The sequence below is a fragment of the Leopardus geoffroyi genome, chromosome B4 (genome assembly GCF_018350155.1).
Source record: "Leopardus geoffroyi isolate Oge1 chromosome B4, O.geoffroyi_Oge1_pat1.0, whole genome shotgun sequence".
NCBI classification, from domain to species: domain Eukaryota; kingdom Metazoa; phylum Chordata; class Mammalia; order Carnivora; family Felidae; genus Leopardus; species Leopardus geoffroyi.
The window spans coordinates 84,320,915-84,344,364 of NC_059341.1; the positions used below are offsets into that span (position 1 = coordinate 84,320,915).

Here is a 23,450-nt window from a genome sequence, read left to right on the forward strand (position 1 = left end):
TCAACTCCATTCTACATATAAAGACACTGATTCAGTGGAATCAATGACATTAAACTCAGAAAAACATCAGAGAACTTCAAACAGGGTTAAAAATTCATTTAAGCAGTGGCTCTGATTTTACTTCTCATAAAGCCTACACAGAAACCAAACAAGTCTGTATTCTTTCAATAGTACTATCTCACTGGTCAAATACGTGTAATTTTTCAGCCATCGCATTCATTCAAAAAGATCTGCACTACCATATAAGGAAAATACTACAAGTAAAAATCCCTATTTTGACTTCATAACCAAAGACACTGATAGGATGGAGATAAAACACAAAGAATAAATTTTAAACCAAATAACTATGAAGGGAAAATAAGAAGATTGGAAAGGGGTATACATAATATAAGTCTGAAGATACTATGGTAATAGAAAAGGTAAATCTTTGATGGTACAAGCAATGAGAGCAAAACTTTGGTTCAGGATTTCAGTTATTGGGCTTAGTATAGCTCTGGTCCAAATCAAGACTCAAACAATGATTTCTCTTGGTTACGATATTAGCTAGGAGAGGCAAAACAACTGGCAAAATCACAATCTAGAACACACACCTCTAGAACATATGCTTGAAATCATCTAGTTTCTTTCTTTGCTTCTCTTCCTTATAGTCAGTAGAGGAATAAGACAAAAATCACATGTTCTAGAGAGCTCTTTTGGCACAGTAGAGATCACGATCCTAGCAAATTTAATTTCAGTGTGAGCAGAAACTCAGAATGAGATATATAGAGAGAAATATGGTTAAGGTAAAGACAAAGGGGAACCCAGCTCTGTAGAAACTCGTTCAAAAGAGGCAGACAAAATGAGAGGTTTAGGATGCCCTGAAAGGGTTCCAGAACATGATACCTAAATCAGTGATAGTTTCTGTTTTTGTTGTTTTGGGGGAAGAGAGGCATTCAGGGGAGTATATCCAAGGCAGCAAGGTGAGAGAACGAGGAGGGTGAAAGAACAAGTAATTCATCTGTAACTGATGCCTAACCCTGAAAGCAAAGAACTACAGCAAAATTTGCAGCAGATGAGGTTAAAACACCCAGGTTTAAAAAAAAAAAAAAAAAGCCTAGCCTTTGTACTGGGAGCAAAAAGAAGATACTAAAAGGTTGTAAGCAACAGAAAACAGATTTTAGTTTTCTTTGGCTGAAGGGTACAGAACTAAATGAAAGATCAGAAGGAGCAAGGGAGCAACGCTAGGACAGGAAGGCCAGTTAAAGCCCATCACAGTTATCCAGATGAGAGATGATGGTCTCCTGAATTAATAAAGTGGCAATGTTGATGAAGAGAAATGGAAGGATTCAAGACAGACTGAGGAGAAAAGTCTACATAACTTTATCATGACTGAGTGTTAGAGTAAGGACTGGAGTGTAACATCAAGGTTTCTGGCTTATGCACCTAGGTGATATCATTAACAGAAAAAAAAAGAACTCTGAAGAAAAAATTTCCATGGTAAAATTATTTTTGTTTTAGTCATGTTGAATCTGAGATGCTAGGTAACCATCAAGTGGAGATGTTCAAGAGAACTGAAGAAATGAGCCCAGAGCTCAGGCGAGGGATCAGAACTGGAGATAGACTCGTAAGTTGCAGCTTATAGTAACAGACACAAGTGAAGCCATCAGGATGGATTAAACTGACTGACTGTGTACAGCAAGGGTTTTCTAAATGTCATCCAAGACAACTGACCAGAGACATCAGAAACACTTGGAATTTCTGTTAAAGTATAAATTCCTTAGGGGTGCCTGGGTGGTTCAGTCAGTTAAGTGTCCCCCTTCAGCTCAGGTCATGACCTTGTGGTTCATGAGTCCCAGCCTCGCTTCAGGCTCTGTGCTGACAGCACAGAGCCCAGAGCCTGCTTGGAGTTGTGTCTCCCTCTCTCTCTGCCCCTCCCCCGCTCACACTCTGTCTCTCTCTCTCTCTCTCTCAAAAATAAATAAACATTAAAAAATATTTTTTTAAACAAACAAAAATAATAAATTCCTTGGCTCCATCCCAAGCCCACTAAATCAAAATCTCTGGAGATAAGACACAAGAATCTACATTTCATTCATTCATTCATTCATTCACTCAATCAATAAATGTGTACTGAGTGACTATTCTAGGCACTAGGAATATAGCAGTTAGAATACAAATAAGATCCCTGTTTTCATAGGGTTTAAGTTCTAGGTGTGAACCAGACTACAGACAAGAAAACAAACAAGATAATTTAAAATAGTGGTAAGTGCTATAGAGATAATGAAAGAAAGGAATGTGCTAAAGCACAAAAGGGGAGATTAATTATTCTGGATAAGGTGGTCTGGGAAAGACTATGGAGGAAGAAGCATTTGAGCTGAGACCTGAATAATGAGAAGAGAAGTAAGGCAGGTGAAGATCTGGGCGAACAGCAGTTCAGGCAAAAAGAATTACAAGTACAAAGGCCCTGGGGCAGAAAAAAGCCACTATGGCTGGAGCATAGGAAGAACAGGAAAGTGTGGTACAAGGTAGGTCAGAGAAGCTAGCAGGGGCCAGATCATGAAGGCTTTTGTAAGCCACATTCTTTTTTTTTTTTTTTTTTAAGACATTTTCTTTTTTCCTTTTTAAATTTTTTTGGTAATGATTATTTATTTTTGAGAGAGAGAGACACAGCTGAAGCATGGGAGGGGCAGAGAGAGAGAGGAAGACACAGAATCGTAAGCAGGCTCCGGGCTCTGTGCTATCAGCACAGAGCCTGATGCAGGGCTTGAACTCACGAACTGCGAGATCATGACCTGAGCCGAAGTTGGACACCTAACCAACTGAGCCACCCAGCGCAGTGGCCCCTATAAGCCACATTCTTAACAAATTCTCCAAGAGATATTTATGCCATTAAGGTTTAAGAACCAGAGGAAGAGAGGCAGAATACAACAGAAATCTTAAGGAAAACACACACTAAGGGATGGGCAGGAGAAAAAGACCCAGGAATGCAACTGGAAAAGAAATTAGTGTCACTGAAACATTTCAAGAGAGGGGTCAACAGTGACAAATGCTGCAGAACAGTGGAATAAAATAAGGATGAAAAGGGGTCCATTACACTTAACAAGGTCTACCATGTTCTTCCCACAAATCGTTGATGGCTGCTGGGAACTGCCTCCACCAAGAGCATTAGAAACACTAAGTGAGCACTTGGGCAGACATTCACCTGCTACCTATCCATACTGCACTGTTTCCTGGATGTTATCAGCTGGTTACTGTCCTACAATTTCTTCCTCCCTTTTCACACAGAATCACAAAGGAAGAGTAAGGAAAAGGAACAATTTGTGAGCATGGGGAGAAAATGTATTTCAAATGCATTCATTATTAAGTTTGGATTGTCACTGCCTTGATTACTTTCTTCTTAATTCTCTGTTAGGAAGCTTATAGAAACTTTAACAAATCTTTTTTTTTTTAATGCTTATTTATTTTGAGAGCAAAGAGAGCAAGTATGAGTGGGGAAGAGGCAGAGAGAGAGGGAGAGAATCCCAAGCAGGCTCCGCCCTGGCAGCACAGAGCTTGATGTGCTGTGATCACAAACTGTGAGACCATGATCTGAGCCGAAATCAAGAGTCAGACACTTAACAGACTGAGCCACTCAGACGCCCCAGAAGCTTTTACAACTCTAATCCACCCAGTTCTCCAAGGGACAAAGAATTACCTAATGCCCACAATGCTGCTCACATACCAAAATCATACATAAATTCTTACAACAGACATATGCAACAAAAACTCTGCCTCCACAAAAAATATGAACTACATTACTTGGAAAATTTAGTCTTTTAATATAAATGTTGCCACCACTTTAAGGTCCAATGAGCTTTTAGGAAAGACAAAAGTGCTTTGCAGATATGGTTTTGATCAGTATTAATAATAAACACTGTAACACAAATGTTATCAACATGAAATATATCAAAAGCATCCGCAAGGAAGGTAACAGACCAAGTGGCAAAGGAAACTAGTTAATGAAGTTAAAACCCTCTATCTCTATTCTGTACATTAGACAAGCATATATAAAATAATGGGAGCAAAATTACCTCCAAAAGGTCTAGATAGAATTGACTAAAATTTGACCAGCTTTTTATTTCTCCACTACAGACTCACAATCAACAAATACCTACGAGAAATAAATGAGTTCTTTTAAACCCTGTGAATACTTCATTTATTCTTACATTTCTAGCTCTATAGGATAAGGACTTAAGCTGAAATCTTTCAGGACCTCTGAGTAACTGTATGGGTACCAAACTATAGTTTTTACTTGCTTGCAAAAGATCTTCAATGAGGGAAAAAAAAAAAAAAGAGGCAGTAAAATATACTATTAACATCTTGGAAAAATAGAAGAATCAGAACACTGGTCTCAGAGAAGAGACCTTACAGGAACATTTAACAATTTAGCTTCATTTTTTTTCCCCTAAGAAAATACCCAAAAACGCCTGCAAATTATTTCCCAGGAAAAATCGAAGTCTTTGACAATTTAGAAAAGTCAGAGTGTGACAAATAAGCAAGTAATTAAAGGGAAAGAAAGATTTTTGATGCTTCTGTGGTTAACAAACAGGAACAGAATGAGTCCTTTAAAGATACCAAAAGTGTTTTGACTATGGGGAGACATAACCACCTGAGGCTTTTGCACCTTTTCTCTCATCTCTAGCTGGGGTGCCCAATTTGGTAAGTTTTTTTGTTTGTTTGTTTGTTTTGTTTTGTTTTAAGCACAGGAAAGCACCCTGGGAAACTTACTGTCAAAACTAGAAAGCTGAAATCGCTTTCCCAGTATAGGCTCAAACCAATGACCAACTCATAAGAGACCCTGCCTGCTGAAAAGTAGCAAGGACACCTGCAATTAAGAAGCATACCAGAATCTAGCCTTTCATACCTCCCAAGTGAAAAATGATGAAATCACCACAGACTATTGTAATTAAGAGAGATTTCAATATCAATTTTAAGTGTTGGAGAAAGCAGATATATGCTAAGGAAATCTAAAGGAACTCAAAAAGGAGTTAAAACTGATCAAGGTTAAGATATCTTTTCCATCTCTGTTTTCAGAAATAAACTCAAAGTTAGGAAGGAATGGACAGAGTAACTTCACTGGGAAGATGGAACACCTGCTACACTGCCAAACCAGCAATCATGGTAAGAACAAAAGTTAACCAACCACTAAAAGACTAGTCAGAGAAATGTTTTCTACACAGAGAGTAAGAAGGATACAGCTGGAGGAAAATACTAAAGCCACTGTGTATGAAGAAGGTCTCTAAAATTAGACCCACCAACTGTATTCATGCACACACATTCAAGCCATGAGTCCAGTTATTTTTCCTACTTGTAAGTTGGCAGCACAATCCACACAGGGACACTCAGAGTCCCTTATCCAGTCTTACAAGGAGGCAAAGAAAAACCTTTAAAAAAAAAAAAACAACACACACACACACACACACACACACACACAGTTTCACAAAATTCCTCTGCACTTCCTGAGATCATGCAACCAAAATGCAACACTTATTATCCCTTCCTCAAAATGTGCTTTTTCTTAAAAGCTTTCCTTGGGTTATGAAGAGATGTGGCACAGGAATAAGCACCGCGTCATTCAGAAACCATTGCCAAACCATTATTGACACTGAAACACTGTCAGTACTCAGTATTATCTGCAAGAGGTGACAACATGGCACAGAGATGTTTAAGTTATCTCTGGAGTATCACAAAGACTTCCTAGAAACTTTGTGAAAAGGATTTAAAGGGGGGCAACAGAAGTTTGGTGGAAGTGCTTCTCAATCTGCCTAGATTACGTCAGAAATCATTCACAAAATAAGAACTACTATTATACTTCTGATGTTGTTAATTCTTTACATTCATATCAGAACTTCATCCAGTCCAATAGATAAAGATCCCCAGTTCTTCCACCCTACCACAAACTGTTCTCTCATAGGCCTGGCAGCTTTCAATGTCCTGGCAAAGGTGTAAGCAAAAACTTTAGGCTTTGCCACCAGCTTTCCCACAAAGTGTTAAAAGCACTATCTCACCCCCTTTGCCTTCCTAAGCCAGAGAAAAGTGGTCAGCACTGCCCCAAAGAGAAACCTCATCTAGGCCACTCTAGCCAGAGAAGGTAACAAATGCACCAATCAAGAAATGAGAAAGGAAAAAATAATGAGGGATAATCCACAGAATTCAGGAGGCCTGCTCCGTTTATCTTCAGACTTAATACAGAATTTAGTTGCTAAAAATGCCCCCAAAAAAGGATTTGTGGGAAAAAAGGATACGATGTTCCCCGGAAACCGACCACTCCATCATTGTTAGAGAAAGGTATCTTAGTTTTTGAGCTCAACTGGCTCCACATGAATGGAGGAAAAATATTACCCATACAACCCATGCTATAAATATTAATATCTTCAGGCTACTGAAAAATTCAAAGGGGAACCAGCCTGTTCAGCACCCTGAGGCCAAAGAGGTAAGGACAGTGATAGTTGTCTGATCAGGAAAGTGAACAAACATCAAGGGAAGAGCCTGAAACAGCAGGTAAAAATTCTAGTCACATGAGATCTGAGACAATCTTCCTCTAGGACCAATACAAAAATCCCCCATACTCCATCCTCTCTGCCTTCGAAGTGCTTTTATTCAATGACCTGAAAGCACAAGATGAGAAATGTGGCAAGAAATGACAGAAAAAGGATCTCAAATTCTTCCAAGGAGTACCTCACAAAATCCTAGTGAAAATGAATTCCACACCTCCAAGGACAACCAATCATGACCAGAAATTCAGGACTAGGAGAGACTTGTTGAGCACCCAATGCATGTCAAGTGCTATGCTAAGTGCTGAGGACACAGCAATTAACAAGATGATCTACCCTTATTAAGTTTACTTTCTAGCAGGGGAGACCAAACATAAAGTATGTTATAGGTTGCTAAGTGGTAAGGAGGAAAATAAAGCAGAGAAGTGGGATAGGAGTTATGTAAATAGCGGGGGGGGGGGGGGGGGGGTGTTGCTTTGCAATTTATCAAGCCAAGGAAATGTCACTGTTTGAGTGACAGTTGAATAAAGACCTGAAGGAGGTGAGGGGACAAAGCAATGCAGTTGTAAAAAGAAACAGTAATCCAGGAAGGTCTGGGGAGTAAGTGCATAGCCCCTGAGGCAGAAGTGAGCCTGGTGTGCTCAAGAACAGCCAGGAGAGCACAGGAGGGGGGCTGGGGGGAGAGGGTTACAGATCCAGGGCTTTAAAGACATTTGCAAAGTCTTTGGTTTTTATTCTGAAAAGCAAGGAAGCTATTTCCTCTTCAGACTCTTTTCCATTAAAAAATATCAGACACCCTATTTTTACATATGTAAATTTTTAAAATTTTGTTTTAAATTGCGGAGATCTATAATATAGATCTTACAGTGGACACAAAGACAGCTGGAACTGCAACTCTGAAATTTAACTTTTGCTAACAGTTCATCAGGCATCACAGATTCTCTGTCCTTTCAACCTCTGGGATCAGCAATGAGGGAAGAAAACACAACTAAAAAGTGAACTGAATTAACTAACCTACTACTTTGCACCCCAATTTAAATCATTTTTGTCTTGATAGACAAAAATATTTCCTTTTTTCTTGATAGAAAAAAGGAAATATTGGAAGAAGGAAATGGAAAAAATACATGAGAAATAAAGAGGATCCACTAACAATTAATTTGCCAATTTGACTATCCAAAAATACAATAAAATGTTAGGAATGTGTGACACTCCTTAAGTGGAACCTGTCACCTCCTTCTTCAGTCTCCATGTTGCCTACCACCATCAGACAGGATTCAGGCTTCTCAATTTCAGTTAAGTCTATTTGAAAAAAATGTATACAAGAACATTCATCCAACTGGGATCTGAATTTAAATTTTCCCACACCAACAACTTAAGTGTCCACGGATGGATGAATAAAGTTGGGTGATATATACATATATATATATATATATATATATAATGGAAATATTAGTCGGCCATAAAAAATAAGTGACAACATGGGTAGACCTGGAAGGCACTTAAAATCAAAGACAAATACTGTATGATATCACTTATATGTAGAATTAAATACACACACACCAAAGTCATCGAAAAAGAGATCAGACTTGTGGGTTACCAGAAGCAGAGTGTACAATGAGGAGGAATTCTAGGAAGGTGATCAAAAGGCACAAATTTTCAGTTACAAGATACTCAAGTACTAGGGATGTAATGTACCTGAAGACTATGGTTGCCACTTCTATGAGATATACAGGAAAGTTGTTAATAGAGTAAATCCTGAGTTCTCATCACAAGGAGAAAAAAACACTTTTTATCTTTTTCTTTTTATCGTATCTATACGAGATGATGGATGTTGGCTGAACCTATTTCGATAGTCATTTCACAATACACGTAAATCAAACCATAATGTTGTGTGTCTTAAACATACACAATAATGTATGTCAATTATTTCTCGATAAACCTGGAAAACATGTCTCATCCTCATCCAAGAACGATTCATTGAATGAATACTCTGTGGAGTTACCAAAATCAGGAAGAGTTTTAAAAAGCTCAAGGGTGAGTTATGAGCCTAATGTAGGCCCAACTTTTAAGCTCCAGAAACATCTCCCTGTATGTTCCTAGTCGGAGCCCAGTGCTCCAACAACTCGGACACCAGCATGATTCGAAACGCTCCAACACCTTTCCCTCCCATTTTTCCAACGCTCGAAGGAAAACGGAGACCCAAGAAACACATGGAGCTAGTCACCCCAAGGCACTACAAGGGCGCAACAGTTTTTAGCTCCCACCTCACAGGCCACAGGTGGCGCCAGCCCCCCGCCCTCCCCGCGCCCCCCACTCCTCCGCTTCTCGCCTGGGCTCCCCGCGCACACTCGGGGCGTCTCGGGCCTCAGGGCCGTCCTTCACGGTGGGTTCCGGCCTTGACCCACCGCCCCCAGGCCCGGATAGCTCCAGCGCGGGGAACCCAGGCCAGGGGCCTCCGCCCGCCAGCCCGCGCGGCCGCCACGCCCCCTCCCCACGGGCAGCCCGCGCCGCCCGCCCCCTCGGCCGGGAGGTGGCCTCACCTCACGCGGGCCGTAGCAGGGAGGGCGCCCGCGTCTCCGCCCGCCGCCCGGGCCCACGGCCGCTCGGCTGCGGCTCGGCCCCGACGGCCGGCGGCGGCGCGCTTCTGGGGGCGGGCTCTTCTCGGCGGGGGTTTCCCCGGGGCCCGGGGCGGGGGAGCAGGGGGGACTGGGGCGGGGGAGGGGAAAGGGGCTTGGGAAGGAAGGGGGAGAGGGGGAGAAAAGGGGGGAACCAAACCCGGAAAGGGAGAAAAGGGGGGAGGGGGAAAATCAGAAGGGGAAGAAAGGCCCAGAGTCCGCCCCCCGCTGCGGCCTGCGCGCTACGTCACCACGTCTAGCGTAATCGTCAGCGCGTCCTGCGCCCCGCGCGTCCCCGCTTCTCTGTGCCCCTTTCCACCGCTGCAGACGCCCCCTACCTGGTCACCCACCCAGCCTGCCCTCGCGTTCTCCTCCCCGGCACTCACGTCCGCTCGCTCGCTCGCTCTCTCTCTCGCTCTCTCCGCGTTACCTGTGTCTCAAGCCGGCAATCCAGATCCACTGCGATCCTCAGTCCACCTTAAATCCATCAAGCCTGTCAGATTCACCCAAGATTAAAACATAATACTAATTACTGTAAAGTAATTTAAGTGTACAGAGCACTGTCAAAATAGCCTTTCACTTAGGAGAGTAAATCTTGCACCCAATATGTGCAATAAATGTTTATGGTATAAATGGACAAAGATGTAGTAGGTGAATGTCCATTTTTTCCAGATGTAAAAACGTAACTCTACGTAAAGCAGTTTTAAGTCCGTCCTATTAAAATCACTTACCACCTCCTTTCAAGATAGAGTTCTTTTCCTTAAGAGTCATTTGAAGTTGCAACCTCCCCCATTCTGTCTGTTCTAGGCAAATCAATTTAGTTATTGATTAGATGTATTTGGATCATTTACTGACCAATTCCCTCCGAGAAGCATTGTAGTCTTACGGTGATAGAATTCGACCATTAAATATTTACTATGTCACAAGAACTGCAGTAGGCAAAAAGAATAATAATCAAATAATTATAGTACCATGTGTGTGCTATAGAGATAGGTTCAATGTGCTATGGAGGCACCAGAAGGAGCAATTAGCTCTTAGAGGTGAGGGAGATTGAGTAAGCTACAGAGAAGTTATATGCTGTGTGCCTTAAACATGTACAGTGATGCGTAGCAATTATCTCTCAATAAAACTTGGGGGGAGGGAATTTCCACACCTTTAAACACCTATATCATAGATCAGGCACTATGTGCAATGCTAGTAATATAATGGTAAGCAACAGATATGACTTGAAAAGTTACTGCACTGCAGATGGTGATTGGGGGCGTGGCTTCTAGGAAAGAAGAGTCCAGAAGGGCTAATAGTGGCAGAATTTCTTCAGCACATCTAGAGGTACAGGTTACTCTGGTCCACAAACAAACCTACATAGCAGAAACAATAAACTTTTATTAAGCACTTGCTATGTGACAGCCAGTGTAAGTGTTTTTACAAAATTATTTAAATCTGAAGGCTCTGAGATAATCATTACAGATCTATAATCCTGTATTCAAAATCTATTGGGCCAGACATGTTTCAGAATTCAGAAAATTTCAAGTTTTAAAAGGGTAAAATGATACATATGCTATATATTACACAACACCCCTAGGAGTAGGATCCCAGAATCAATATTTTTGGAGTAAAAATGTATAGTCTCAGTACACTTTTTAAAAAGATCATAGTGGGGCGCCTGGGTGGCGCAGTCGGTTAAGCGTCCGACTTCAGCCAGGTCACAATCTCGCGGTCCGTGAGTTCAAGCCCCACGTCGGGCTCTGGGCTGATGGCTCAGAGCCTGGAGCCTGTTTCCGATTCTGTGTCTCCCTCTCTCTCTGCCCCTCCCCCCGTTCATGCTCTGTCTCTCTCTGTCCCAAAAATAAATAAACGTTGAAAAAAATTAAAAAAATAAAAAATAAAAAGATCATAGATAACCTCCCTTGTGTTCAGGTCAGACTTAGTCACCATATGAGTTATCAAAAAAAAAAAAAAAAGGATTATGGGTTTTTTTGGATTTTGGTATCATGGGTAACCATTTTTCCCACTTCTGCAATGAAAAAACTAAAGCAAGAGAAGTCAAGAAACTTGCCCAAAGTCACGCCACTAATAAAAGGAAGAGACAGAATTTTGACCAAGGTCATCTAGTTTTTAAAAAAATCTATCTTCCTAACTCTACCCACCATTCCTGCCAGGTAAATCCCTGCTGTGGGGACACAGGCCCTTCCCTGGAGAGCCACTGGTCAGGACCTTTGGAGGACCAGGGATTCTGAGAAATCTCAAAATTTCTCTTCCTAAACAGACAAATCCCCAAAGGGTGAGTAAATCTAGCACTCAAGCCCCATTCCCACCTTCAGACTTCCCACTGAGGACACAGAAGACCTGGCTGGAACACTTCCCCTCCTTTGCCTTAACCTTCATACTGGCTAATCTGGATCCCAGCTGGGTAAAACCTAACGGGATAGGGGTGGGAAGGACTAACAAAGGATTCTGCATTATGAACCTCAGGGAGGGAGAAAAGGGGCATGGGGCTTTGAGAAGGACCAGGCAAAGGAAAATATAACTCTCAATTATCCCCACAACAGTGACAGGAAGTGTCATGCCAATGACCCCTCTTGTTTGAGAGTCAGTCACCCTTTAACACTCAGCCTAAAAACCTCTCATCTCTCCCTTTTCCTCCAGGCTTCCCAGCAAGGCTATTGATCTGAAGAGGAATTTCATCTGTAACCTTTGTCCCCAGGCCTGGCAGCTTACTTGGGTAACCCACTGCCTCCCAACATTGGCCCGGGGACATTTCTTTCCCCAAACAAACCAACCTCCCCTCACATCCCCCACTCTGTACTTTCACTGACTATGTGTTCGAGGCTCCTGCCAAGTTCTACCTGTAACTGGCTTCATCTCCCAAGTCAGATGTTTGGCTGCTGTATCCCCTGCAACAAGGAGTCATGCCAGCTGGACACACTCTCCTTCCAGGGCCCCCGGTGGCCAGGTTGGAGTTGAGACCACAGCTGTTGAGACCCTGAGCCCTGGTTTTATAGCTCTGCCTCAGCTGTATCACTCAAAGAGGCCCTCCCCCAGCAATGATCTCCTCATTGCTCCTGGCCTTCCTCCTCCTGGCTCCGGCTACAGCGGCCATTCCCAGAGCTGACAGTCAGTGTCTGGCATGTGGAGGACCCGCCTTGGACTTGGATCGCCAGCGGGAGCTGCTTCTTGACCTGGCCAAGAGAAGCATCTTGGACAAGCTACGCCTCAGCCAGCGCCCAACACTGAGCCGGCCTGTGTCCAGAGCTGCTCTGAGGACTGTGCTACAGCACCTCCATGGGCCCCCCCAGGGGACACTTCTGGAGGCTGACAGGGAACAGGAATATGAGATCATCAGCTTTGCCGACACAGGTGGGTTCCTATGCTATAGATCTTCCCCAAACCACCTGACCTCTCAGGGAAAGGAAACGTCTCCTCCCAGCCTAACCCCTGTCCCCCTCCCCCAAACCATCCCACTCTTGCTTCCCATGGCCTATAATCTCCTAATCCCAGGCTCTCACCCCTCACCCTCCCCACCCTACCTCCTGCTCTCTCTTATTTAGACTTCACCAATGGGCAGCTGGGAAGTGGGTAGAATTCACTTCTTTGGGGACCGCCTGTCTGCATGTCCTCTGGCTCCCACAAACTTCCACAGGCTGTGGTGTGAGCTAATCTACTTCCTCGGCCTGGCCCCTGAGGCTGGGATCTGGGGAGTCTGTCCTTTCTCTGTTCTCCCCATCCCCCAGATGCCTCATTTTAGTAAAAAGGGACACAGTAGAACACTGGGACTACAATACCCCTCCAACCTACACCTGTTCTCTCGTCTTAATACCTTGGGTCCTCACATCAGAACAGGGTCAAAATGGGATTCAGAAAGGTGGGTAAAAGATAGAGGAGAAAGGAGGGTTACCCCCAGAGAGGGAAGAGGAATTGGAGAATTTAGTGCGTAGTTAGAGAGAAGGTTGAGAATTTGGAGACAGGACCCTAGAAACAGAACACAAAGTGATGTCTTTGGCCTCTGAGCCTCTTGCAAGCTCTTTCTGAGGTCTGGAAGATCCTGCCCACTCCTGGCCCCTTTCCCCTGGTCAGCACCTACTCCCCTGTCCCTTCAAGACCCAGCGCTCTCATCCTCAAAAACCCACCCTGACCTGAAGGTGATGGGCTTCCTCTCCCGTGGTTCCCATACCCTCACCCTGAACCTGAACTCTGTGTGGAATTGCCTGTTTCCAGGTTTTCTGTGAAGTCTGTCTTCCCATAAATGTCAATCCCTTGAGATCAAGAACTGTCATTTATTCTTCGCGTTATCACCAGAAGGTAGCGTATAGTAGAAATAACTAACACTTGTATGATGTTTACTTGATTCTAAGCCTTTTACACACACTGACTCCTTAAGATCCTCACAACAACCCAGTGAGGCAAGTACTACTGTTATCCTCATTTTAAAGATACTGAAACTGAAGCACAAAGATGTTGAGTAATTGGGGCACCTGGCTGGCTCAGTCCGTAGAACATGCGACTCTTGATCTCAGGGTCATGAGTTTGAGCCCCACGTTGGGTGTAGAGCTTACTTTAAAAAAAAAAAAAAAAAAAAAAAAGAGGTTGAGTAACTTCTCAAGGTCTTATGACTGGTAAGTGGTGGAGCCAGACAGCCTAGCTCTGGAACCCATGACCTTGACCACCACACTACTCTGCCTCTCATGAACACAGTAGATGACCAATAAACATTGGTTGCGTTAAACAACCAAACCATGCTATAAGTCAGCTTGACCACAGTGTAGAATCATCAGTGGTGCATAAGACCCTATTCTAATTCAAAAGGGGATTTCTGCCTGTGATTAAGAACACAAACTGGAGCCAGATAAACCTGGGTTCAAATCCCTGCTCTGCTGCTTATTACTCTGTGACCTCGGTTGTTAATAGTTTTCTCACGTATAAAATGGGGATAATGAGAGGATAGTTGCGAGAATTAAATGAAGTAACACAGGTAATGTTCTTAGAAGGTTAAGGTGGGAAAGAGCAAGAAATCGAAAACTCAGCTCCTGTGCATGACGGGTTTAGTTGCTGCTGGGAATAAATTAATTAGAAAGTAAGGCAGAATGAAATAATGCTAGAGGAGGGCACAGAGCTTGCTGGGGCAGGGGTTATTCATTGGGTCCTAGCGAGAGAGGAATGGCTTTCAAAAGAAGATTGCAAATGGACTGGCATTGTAGAATAAGTTTGACTTCAATGGGTAGAGAATGGTAAACACAGTAAATGGAGAGTAAAAGTCTGAAGGAGTAAACTGCATTTGGAGTTGGAAAGTAGCTCAGAGTGGATGAGCACAAGGTAGACAGATAACAACGAACCATGGCTCCCTTGAACACCAAGATCCTGTTTGGTGTTGTGTTTTGTTTTGTTTGTTTGTTTGTTTTACCTCTGTATCCCTGACACCAGTTCCTGGCAACATTGTGATAATAATGTCAGCTACCAGGTATTTAGTGTGCCTGCCTCATGTCATTTAAAGTAGACTTTATTATTTCCATCTTCTGAAAGCAGAACTGACACTCAAAGAAGATCATTTACATGGCCAAGGTCATACAGTTTGCAAGGGGCAGAATTCAAACACGGTTCTCTCTGACTTCAAAGTCTATATACTTTCCACATATTTGCTAATCAATGAATGAGTACAACATTCAGGCCCAAGGGGGCCTGATCTGAGATGACATTTGGAAGTGAGAATGACTGATACCTGGGTTCTACCTTTTTCATTTCAATATGTTAGCTTGAAGTTTTTATTCCAATTTAAGCTATCATCTACACTACAGTATGAAAGCAAGATCTGAGTGTTGCTCTTGGTGGAGATAGGAAGAGAGAGCTTGGGGCTCTGGAGAAACTGGAGTAGGGGAGTTCAGAGATGTCCTGGAACTGCCTCCTACTGGCTCGTGAGAACAAATTACAAACATCTCCCAACTCCGCATCTAGGGTTGTCATGTTAATAGTCTGAAATCAGCCGTGGTGGGAGAATTTATACCACAGAAATCGGCAAACATTACAAATCAGGGCTTAGTTCCCTCCGGAATCCAGTTGTCAAACATTTACCAGCACACCACTGCCTGTGACCTAAAATACAAGTTATCTGCCTGCCACACACCTAACATGCAATGCTGACACAGGGACAGGATAACCATAATAGATACTCCTCTTCAATATGGGAGACAGGGGAGTGGGGGACACAGAACAGTCACTGATCCATGAACGTTCTGATATCCAGCCAGGCACATATCTCAGTCTACCCCAAATCCAGAATTCTCTTAGTTAGGGCTGGGTCTTGCTCCTTGCTAAGAATTTCCTCTCCTCTTAAGGAGAGCCCATCAGTGCTCTCCTTGGCTTCTCGATCTACTGTCTCAGCCCTTGGCTCCACCCTCTGAGATGTCTTTCCTTTTACATAGGAAATGACCTGTGTCTGCAGCTGAGAAGTTTTCTCAGCCTGCTTCCTGCCCAAAGAAGTTGGGGGCCCAGAGACATCTTTTCATTTTGAATCATCTCTGTCCCTTTTAGTCCAAACTGGTGCTGCTTTCACTACTAAAATTATCTGTAAAACCCTGTGAGTCTTCTAAATAATGAATTGTAGTCTACTCGATTAGACAAAAGACACTCAGCTTTATCAAGACAGACCCCTCTTTAGGTTACAAGGCGGGATATTGTGGGTCGACACTCAAGATCCTTCGAAGCCCTTTTGTCTAGTTAAGAGGATCTACAGAACATCATCTTAAATTTTAGATTTTAACAAAGGTGTTAGATCTTAACAAAGGCTCTTACAGCTGACCCTTTTTTAAATGTTTTGATCTTCACTCGGAGACCATGTTTTGCTGGCAATGCCCTGGATTTGATTTTTACCCTGAGACCATTTCTTACTTTGAGAACCTTTTGCCAGACAGAGAGGTGAGGAATGGAAAAATATCTTATTGTTCAATCTAGCAAGTCCTGTTGGAAATATTTTCTCTAAATTCTGCTTGAAAATTGAACAGTTCCTTTTTTAGTTCATGTCACTCCTGAAATGCCTTCTCATAGGCAGCTAAAATAAGCCAATTGGCACTTCCAGCATTCTGCCTGGAAATATCTTTAGCTAAATTCACAACTTTGTTAGATACCATTTCTAGCTTCCAAGTTACCACAGATGATAGCCAATACATAACACAGGTTCCCCTTTCTCCAGCTTCCAGTGGCAATTTCCTCACTGTTCTTCCTACCTTTGCTAACAGTCTCCTCACCATCCTCCCAACGTCTCCCTGCCACCCAGTCCCAAAGCCAACGCTATATATTTTGGGTCTTTGTTATGGAGCACCCTACTTCTGTAACAAATTTCTGTTTCAGTTACCTCTTAATACAACTAATCAGCCCAAACATAGAGGCTTAAACCAAAAAAGTCAACATTGCTGATGATCGTGTGGTTTGACTGGGCTTATCTGGACAGCTCTTCATCTCCATTTGAGGAGTAGGTAAGGTCACTGAAGCAACTGCATTCAGTTAGGAGCTCGGATGGGACAGGAACATCTAAGATGGTGTCTGATCCTCAAAGTCTCTCATTATTGAGTAGTCTAGCCCAAGTTTCTTTAAAGCCTGGTGGCTGGCCTCCAAAAGGGCAAAACATCATTGTGTAAGCACTTACCAAGTTTCTGCTTGAACTGTGTCCTTGCCTATGTCTCATTGGCCAAATCAGGTCACACAGCCATGCCCAGACTTAATGTGGAAAGAAACTGCACCAAGCCATGAATTTTGGGAGGTGTTGTTCATTGGGGGCCAACTGTAATAGCCTACCATAGCCCCTACTTGTTATGTGTCTGCCTGCTTTAACTAGGGTAAATTAAGAGATTTTAATGGGAGGGTGCTTAGTGACATAGTGAGATTAGTTGAGCCCCTCAGACTCTTCATCTAGGATTTGGGAATTGGGGCACACTAGAAGATCATGTCTCTTAGCTAAGAGGAGCTGAATAAAAGATTCTGTAGACTCGGGAGCTGGGGCCACCATTTTAGGACCTGAGGAAACTGACGAAGGAGAAGTAGATCCACAGGGAGAGAGGAATGGAGTAGTCTTACTTAGAGAGATGGAGATGAGAGATGTCATGTTGGCTTTGAGAGCTGTCGAGAACAACCTTATTCCTGACTTTCCAATTCACACGAAGCCTAGTTGAACTTTATTTTCATTTAACAATCATGTTTTGAGTGCCTATTATGTACTAGATACTACAGAGAATGGTGAACCGTACAGGCACAATCTCCACCTTCATGGAGTTTACATTCTAGATGGCGGGGCAGGGAGGAGGAGAGAAGAGGAGGAGAAGTACATAGTAAACATATGAACAAAAAACAAAAATGACTACAGAGAGTGGTAGTAGCTATAAAGACAGTTAAGCAGGACGATGTATTAGAGAAATGGTCATATTGTTGAAGGCTGCTTTAGATATGTTAGTCGGAAAAGCCTCTCTGAGAAGGAGACGTTTGAGCTAAATGCCAAAAAGAAGCCAGTCCTTCAGAGATCTTGGAAAGACAGTCCAGACAGAGGAAACAGCACGTGCTGAGACCATGAGGTGAATCCATGTTTGGTGAGTTCATGGAACAGAAAAGAGACAGTATAGGTAGAATATAGTCGTTAAATGGCAGAGTGCCTAATCATACAAGTTTTTTTGTGCTAAGAGGTTTAGTTTATTCAAATAGCAATGGGAAGCCTTTGAAGGGTCCTTAAGCTAAGGAGATCATCCCATTTATGTAATAAAATGCACGCTGGCTGATATATGGAGAATGATTTGGGGGACAAGAGTGGACCATCTGGGAAGCTATTGCCATAATTCAAGAGAAAAATGATGGTGGGTTGAACTAATATGTAGTAGAGGAGATGGGGATGAGTGCAATTATATTATGAATTGGAGGTGGAGCTGTCAGATATTGCAGATAGTTTTAAAGTAGGGGATGAGGGCAATCAAGGTTTTGCCTCAAGCGATGCATTTATAGGGAATAAGATTGGAGAAGGAATAGGTTTGGGTTGGGGTGGGATAAATCTAGAGTTTATCTTTGAACATGAAGAGTTTGAGATATCATTGGATATCCAAATAGAATATCAGATCAGCAGCTGGATATACAAACCTGAGGATCAGGGAGAGGTCAGGGCCAGGGATATATATTTGGGAGTCATCAGCATACAGATGGAATAGAAAGCCATGGGAATTGATGAGATCATTCTGGGAAAGAATATAGATAGAGAAGAGAGCTCAGGACCTTCAACATTGAGAGGTCAGGGAGAGGAAGAGGAGCTGTCAGTAAGAGACCAAGATAGAGTGGCCAGAGTCGCAAAAACCAAGAGAAGGAAATATTTCAAGAGGGAGGGAATGATTAAGTGTGTCAAACACTGCTTAAAGGTCAAATAAGATGAATATAAAGAGATGAAACCATTGGATTTGGCAGTGTAGAAAGTGTTGGTGATCCTGACAAGAGCAGTTTCAGTGGAGTGGAGGGAATAGAAACCCAATTAAGGTGTTCCAGGAGGTCAGGTAAGGGATGAAGAAAGAAAATTGGACAAGAGTAATAGCGATAGGAAGAAATACATAGAATCATTGTGGTGAGGGACTGGATATGGTTTCTAGAGGTGATAAGGAGGGTGGTGGTGCCACCAATTCTAAGAACAGAAAGGGTGTATAGGAAGGAAAAGAGTGATTTCCATTTGGGAAAATTTTTATTTTAATGTGCTGGCAGGACATTCATGTGGCAAAATTAAGCAGTTAGAAGTTTAAACCTGAAGGTTGTTGATTCCCAAATCTTTTTTTTTTTTTTTTTTTTTGAGAGAGAGAGCTCTAGAGAGAGAAAGTGGGGAGGAGAGAGAGAGAGGGAGACAGAGGATCCAAAGCAGGCTCCACACTGACAGCAGAGAGCCCGATGTGCGGCTCAAACCCATGAACCATTAGATCATGACCTGAGCCAAGTTGGATGCTCAACTGACTGAGCCATCCAGGCACTCCGTTGATTCCCAAGTCCATATATCTAGTCCAGAGGTGCAAAATGGTCTAGACTAGACATCCAGATATGAGACTCACCAGCATAAAAATTGTGTTGGCTGACCATGAATGTGGGTAAGAACTCTCTTCAGTGTAGAGTAAAAGGAAGTGAAGGTCAAAGACGAACTATGGAGAACTCTTGCATTGAACAGATGGTCAGAGAAAAAAAAAAGCCAGCAAAGAAAATCAAGGAAGACTCATAAGAGTTGTGTCATAGAAGCCAAGAGAGAAAAGATTTTCAATAAAGAAGAGGTGGTCAACAATGCCAAGTGCTGCAGGGAGTTCAAGCATGCTGAGAGTAAAGAGGTAGAACTGACACTCAGAAGACCATAGTGACTGGGGGTTCTTGTGTCCGCAGGCTTTTCCAACATCAACCAGACTCGTCTGGACTTCCACTTCTCCTCTGATAGAACTGCTAGTGCCATGGAGATCCAGCAGGCCAGCGTCATGTTCTTTGTACAGCTCCCTCCCAATACCATCACCTTACCTTTGAAGCTGAGGATCCTTGTGCCAGGTTCACATGACACCAACCTCACCTGGGCCACTCAGCAACTGCTGGAGGTGGATGCCAGTGGCTGGCACCGGCTCTTCTTGGGGCCTGAAGCTCAGGCTGCCTTCAGCCAAGGGCACTTGACCCTGGAGCTGGTACCTGAAGGCCAAGGAGCCCAGAGCTTGGTCATACTGGGTGGGGCTGCCCACAGACCTTTTGTGGCAGCCAAGGTGAAAGTTGGGGGCAAGCACCGGCTTCACCGGCGAGGCATCGACTGCCAGGGTGGGTCAAGGATGTGCTGCCGACGAGAGTTCTTTGTGGACTTCCGTGAGATTGGCTGGCACGACTGGATCATCCAGCCTGAGGGCTATGCAATGAACTTCTGCACAGGGCAGTGCCCACTGCATGTGGCAGGCATGCCTGGCATTGCTGCCTCCTTTCACACTGCGGTGCTCAATCTTCTCAAGGCCAACACAGCGGCAGGCACCGCCGGAGGGGGTTCATGCTGTGTGCCCACGGCCCGGCGCCCCCTATCTCTGCTCTACTATGACAGGGACAGCAACATTGTCAAGACTGACATACCTGACATGGTGGTAGAGGCCTGTGGGTGCAGTTAGTCCGTGCGTGGTATGGACAGCCCAAGGTGGGGTAGGCAAGCATGCCCTCCCGGAAGTACCCTTCCTTGAGAGGAAGAGATGGCCCCATTACTGTCTCTGTCCAGAAGGAGGGCTCCCTCTTCCTGAGCAACTGATGGAAATTATGCCAACTGTGACTTGAGGAGATCTTCATCCAAAGAGAGTCACCGTACCATCTTCATGACCACCAGTCTCTCTCCTCAAGCTTAGTCTATCCAGCAAGCCCCACAGGCTCAACTGCCACCCCAGGGCCTCTGATCCACCTGCAGCCATTGGCAGTGACATCTAGTTCCTAGGCAGAGATATCCGTAGCCTACCCTTAATCCATCCCATAATCCACAATGCTTCCCCCTCTTCCCGCTTGATGGCTGTCACTCCAGGATGAGCTGACCAAGCCTCTTCCCCGATTTTCTGGATTACCAGAGAGCCCCTTCCTTGGATTCACTGGGGATTAGATCACTGTTTTCCAAAGTGAGGTTTACTCTTCTCTGTATCTTGAGCCCCTTTCTTATTTGCCTTGCTGGGCTGCTAAGGCTCTCTTGGCACATCCTTACCCATTCTTTTCCCTGTTCTATGACCTTAGGGGCTGACTCACCTGAGCTCCTTTGGCCTCTGGCTTCCTGCTGAATTTGACTAAGGGGAGACACAAGCAGGAGATCAAAGGATAGGAGGTGATAGAGGCCAGGGTATTTCTTACTCCTGTTCCCTCTTTCTAGTTGCCATGGATCTGTGTGACTGTGGCTGCAGCCTGTCCCTACAACTCCTGTCTGGCTCGCCACTGGCCCCAGCTCTGCCTGGATTCTGATATCACTGCTTCTGCACTAGGGGCTTGCTAGTCCCGGGGAGCTTCAACATCCCTCCTTGGTTCCCTTAACCTTGCCTCTGTAAATAAGTTCTTTATTAAGTCTCCTTCGTGATACAAACGCAGACAGCTGAATTGTTCTTTTGTCTCCTGCTGAGACCCTGGCTGACACCAAGGATGACACAGAGTTTGCCTGCCTTGTGCACTTCTACTCTCTCTCACACACAGGCTCCTCAGGGCTGAGCTGTTGCGTCTATCCCGTGCTTCATGCCTCTTCCTTCCCCAGGCTGCCTTGTCTTCTTTCTTAGGCCCCCTCCTCCCCCCCTCCCAGAACCACCTTTGCTGGTCTCAGTGCCGATAAAGACTTAGGTTTTACCTGCTCTTCTCCTCTCTCTATCCTCACTCCGAGAGATGAGACAGATCACTGCTCACTCAGCAACCAGGCTGACAACCTGTGAGCCCTTCTGTGGTGGGAGGCAGAGGCACGGCTCAGAGCTGGCTGCCCTCCCTCACTGAACCCAAGGGCTCCATCCAGGAGACGTGCTTGGAAGCTGGAACTGGCCAAGGGCCACTCGCATGGGACAGGGAGAGTAAAACGAAGGCACGGAATGAGGACAGGGAGGTATTTGCTCTGAGACGGGGTCCTCTCTAGACCTTTGCCCTTCTTTCCCCATCATCCCCTCCCTTTGGCTGGACAGCCCTGAACCATGGGGTCGATATTGTCTGCAGCCCAAGGCCGAGTTTGCGCAAAACCCATGTGTCCTTTGGGTAATGTGATGTCTGTGTTTGCTCAGCTTATAACCCCCTCCTCCCAGGGTCTGAGGTCCCTGGAATAGGAAGCCTAGAAGAGATAGCCTGAAAGGGACGTCCTTAGGGCCCTGCAAATCTGAGCCTTGGGGCTTCCTGAGCAACCCACGGAAGCTCTGCCACCTTTGCCTTGAGGAGATCTTCATCTAAGGACAACATCTAAGGAAGTCTTCTGTGCCTCTTTCCCCCCCTTCCACAGCGTGTCCCCTCCCTACAAGCCACTGTGATCTAACCTCTCTCCCTCCAACTACACCTTCAGTCTCCAGGGGCAAGACAAAGGTGAGATGAAGCAAGGCACTCACTTGGGGGGGGGGGGGCAAAATTGTAAGGGGATGCCAAGAAATTCATCAATTAAGATAAATAATATCTTAATGGAATATTTTTAAAACACCAAAATGAATGCCCCCAAACCCATGATGAACAACATAACAAATTTTAAAATAAACACGGCATCAGTATTACTCTCTTTCTTTTTGGCTCTGCCTTTTGGGAAAAGGGAAAAGGGTGGGTCTGTTTTCTTCCGAACCTTTTCTTCCGGAGCCTCTTGGCCCCTAACTCCAGACTGAGTTGGGTTTTTCTCATTTGGGCAAGATAATCACTCCGGCTTCTACTTCCTTACCCACCCCCAAGCCTGTCCCTCCCCAGCACCCAACCAGGTTGGTGGTAGGGCGGGCCTGTGAGGCAGATGGCTGGGGTATTTATAACCTGGGAGCACTTCTTGGGGAAAGTGACTAAGATGCTAAGAGCATATTTATAGCTGGGTTCTGACGTAAGTGTCAGTGGGGAGGTAGGGCCAGGCCAGGCACAGCAGCAAGAGGGTAGGAAGAGCTGAAAATTGGGGGCACCTGATAGAGAGGGTCGGGGAGAAGTAGGGTCGGCTGCCACTTTGTTCTGCTTCCCTTGACTCTGTCTCCTGGCACCCACAGGTAAGCCCTCTGAGACACCAAGCATAGTCAGAATCTTCTTCGCAGTTCCGTGTTCCAGACCCTAGGAGCAGAGGGCTGTCACTCTCATCATCCTCAACCAACAGAGAAGTTGCTGAGAGCCGGGGAGAGAACTGGACAGAGGGGTTTGAATATGTTTTGACCCAGGGAGACACGTAGGGAGGAGAGGAGAGTCTCAGAGTCTCATCTCACTGTCCCCTCTCCCCCTCCCCACCACACAGTGCCCTGGGTTTCTAGGAAGAGCCTGGCACCCGTCGCCAAGCTCCATTGCCACGTGTCAATATGACGAGGTCTAAAACCAAAGGTAGCGGCGACGTGGGGCCTGACGACAGCTTCTGCTCTCTGGCAGTGGAGAGAGGGGAGAGCACCGGACCAGCCTCTCTGTCTGCTGTAGGAGAGACAGAGTCCCCAGAATGAGAGGTTGGGAAGCGTCTGCATCTCCCCACTTCTGAGAACAGCCCATTCCCTGGGAAGCTGGTCAACGCTAAGCCAGCTGCGGTCCAGTGGCGCCACACTGCCACATGGTGGACACCGGCGGTACTGAGGCCCAGCCCCCAAAGCACCACTTTTCTTCCCCTGGTGCCAGGTCTAATAGTCCCTTGACAGCCCCCACTGGCTAAAGAGAGGGGAGATTA

The 23,450-nt window shown here is 44.8% G+C and overlaps 3 protein-coding genes across 5 annotated transcripts in view; 2 read left to right on the forward strand and 1 right to left on the reverse strand.

The window, feature by feature from the left end:
- The window catches only part of R3HDM2 (R3H domain containing 2), a 165,027-nt gene extending 155,840 nt beyond the window's left edge, over positions 1–9,187 (reverse strand). For all 3 annotated transcript variants that reach the window (XM_045465101.1, XM_045465103.1, XM_045465098.1), the window contains exon 1: positions 9,053–9,187. The gene's annotated coding sequence lies outside the window, so the exon portion shown is untranslated. The remainder of the gene's footprint in view (positions 1–9,052) is intronic.
- LOC123591861 (sterile alpha motif domain-containing protein 1-like) lies at positions 8,648–11,794 on the forward strand. Its single transcript, XM_045466497.1, has 2 exons — positions 8,648–9,193; positions 11,774–11,794. Exons 1-2 carry the CDS (start codon positions 8,648–8,650, stop codon positions 11,792–11,794), a joined length of 567 nt encoding a protein of 188 aa, XP_045322453.1.
- An 8-nt stretch (positions 11,795–11,802) lies between these two features.
- INHBC (inhibin subunit beta C) lies at positions 11,803–22,332 on the forward strand. Its single transcript, XM_045464115.1, has 2 exons — positions 11,803–12,484; positions 19,496–22,332. The coding sequence occupies exons 1-2, from the start codon at positions 12,172–12,174 to the stop codon at positions 20,242–20,244; spliced, it is 1,062 nt and encodes a 353-aa protein (XP_045320071.1). The 5' UTR covers positions 11,803–12,171; the 3' UTR covers positions 20,245–22,332.
- The last annotated feature ends 1,118 nt before the right edge of the window (positions 22,333–23,450 follow it).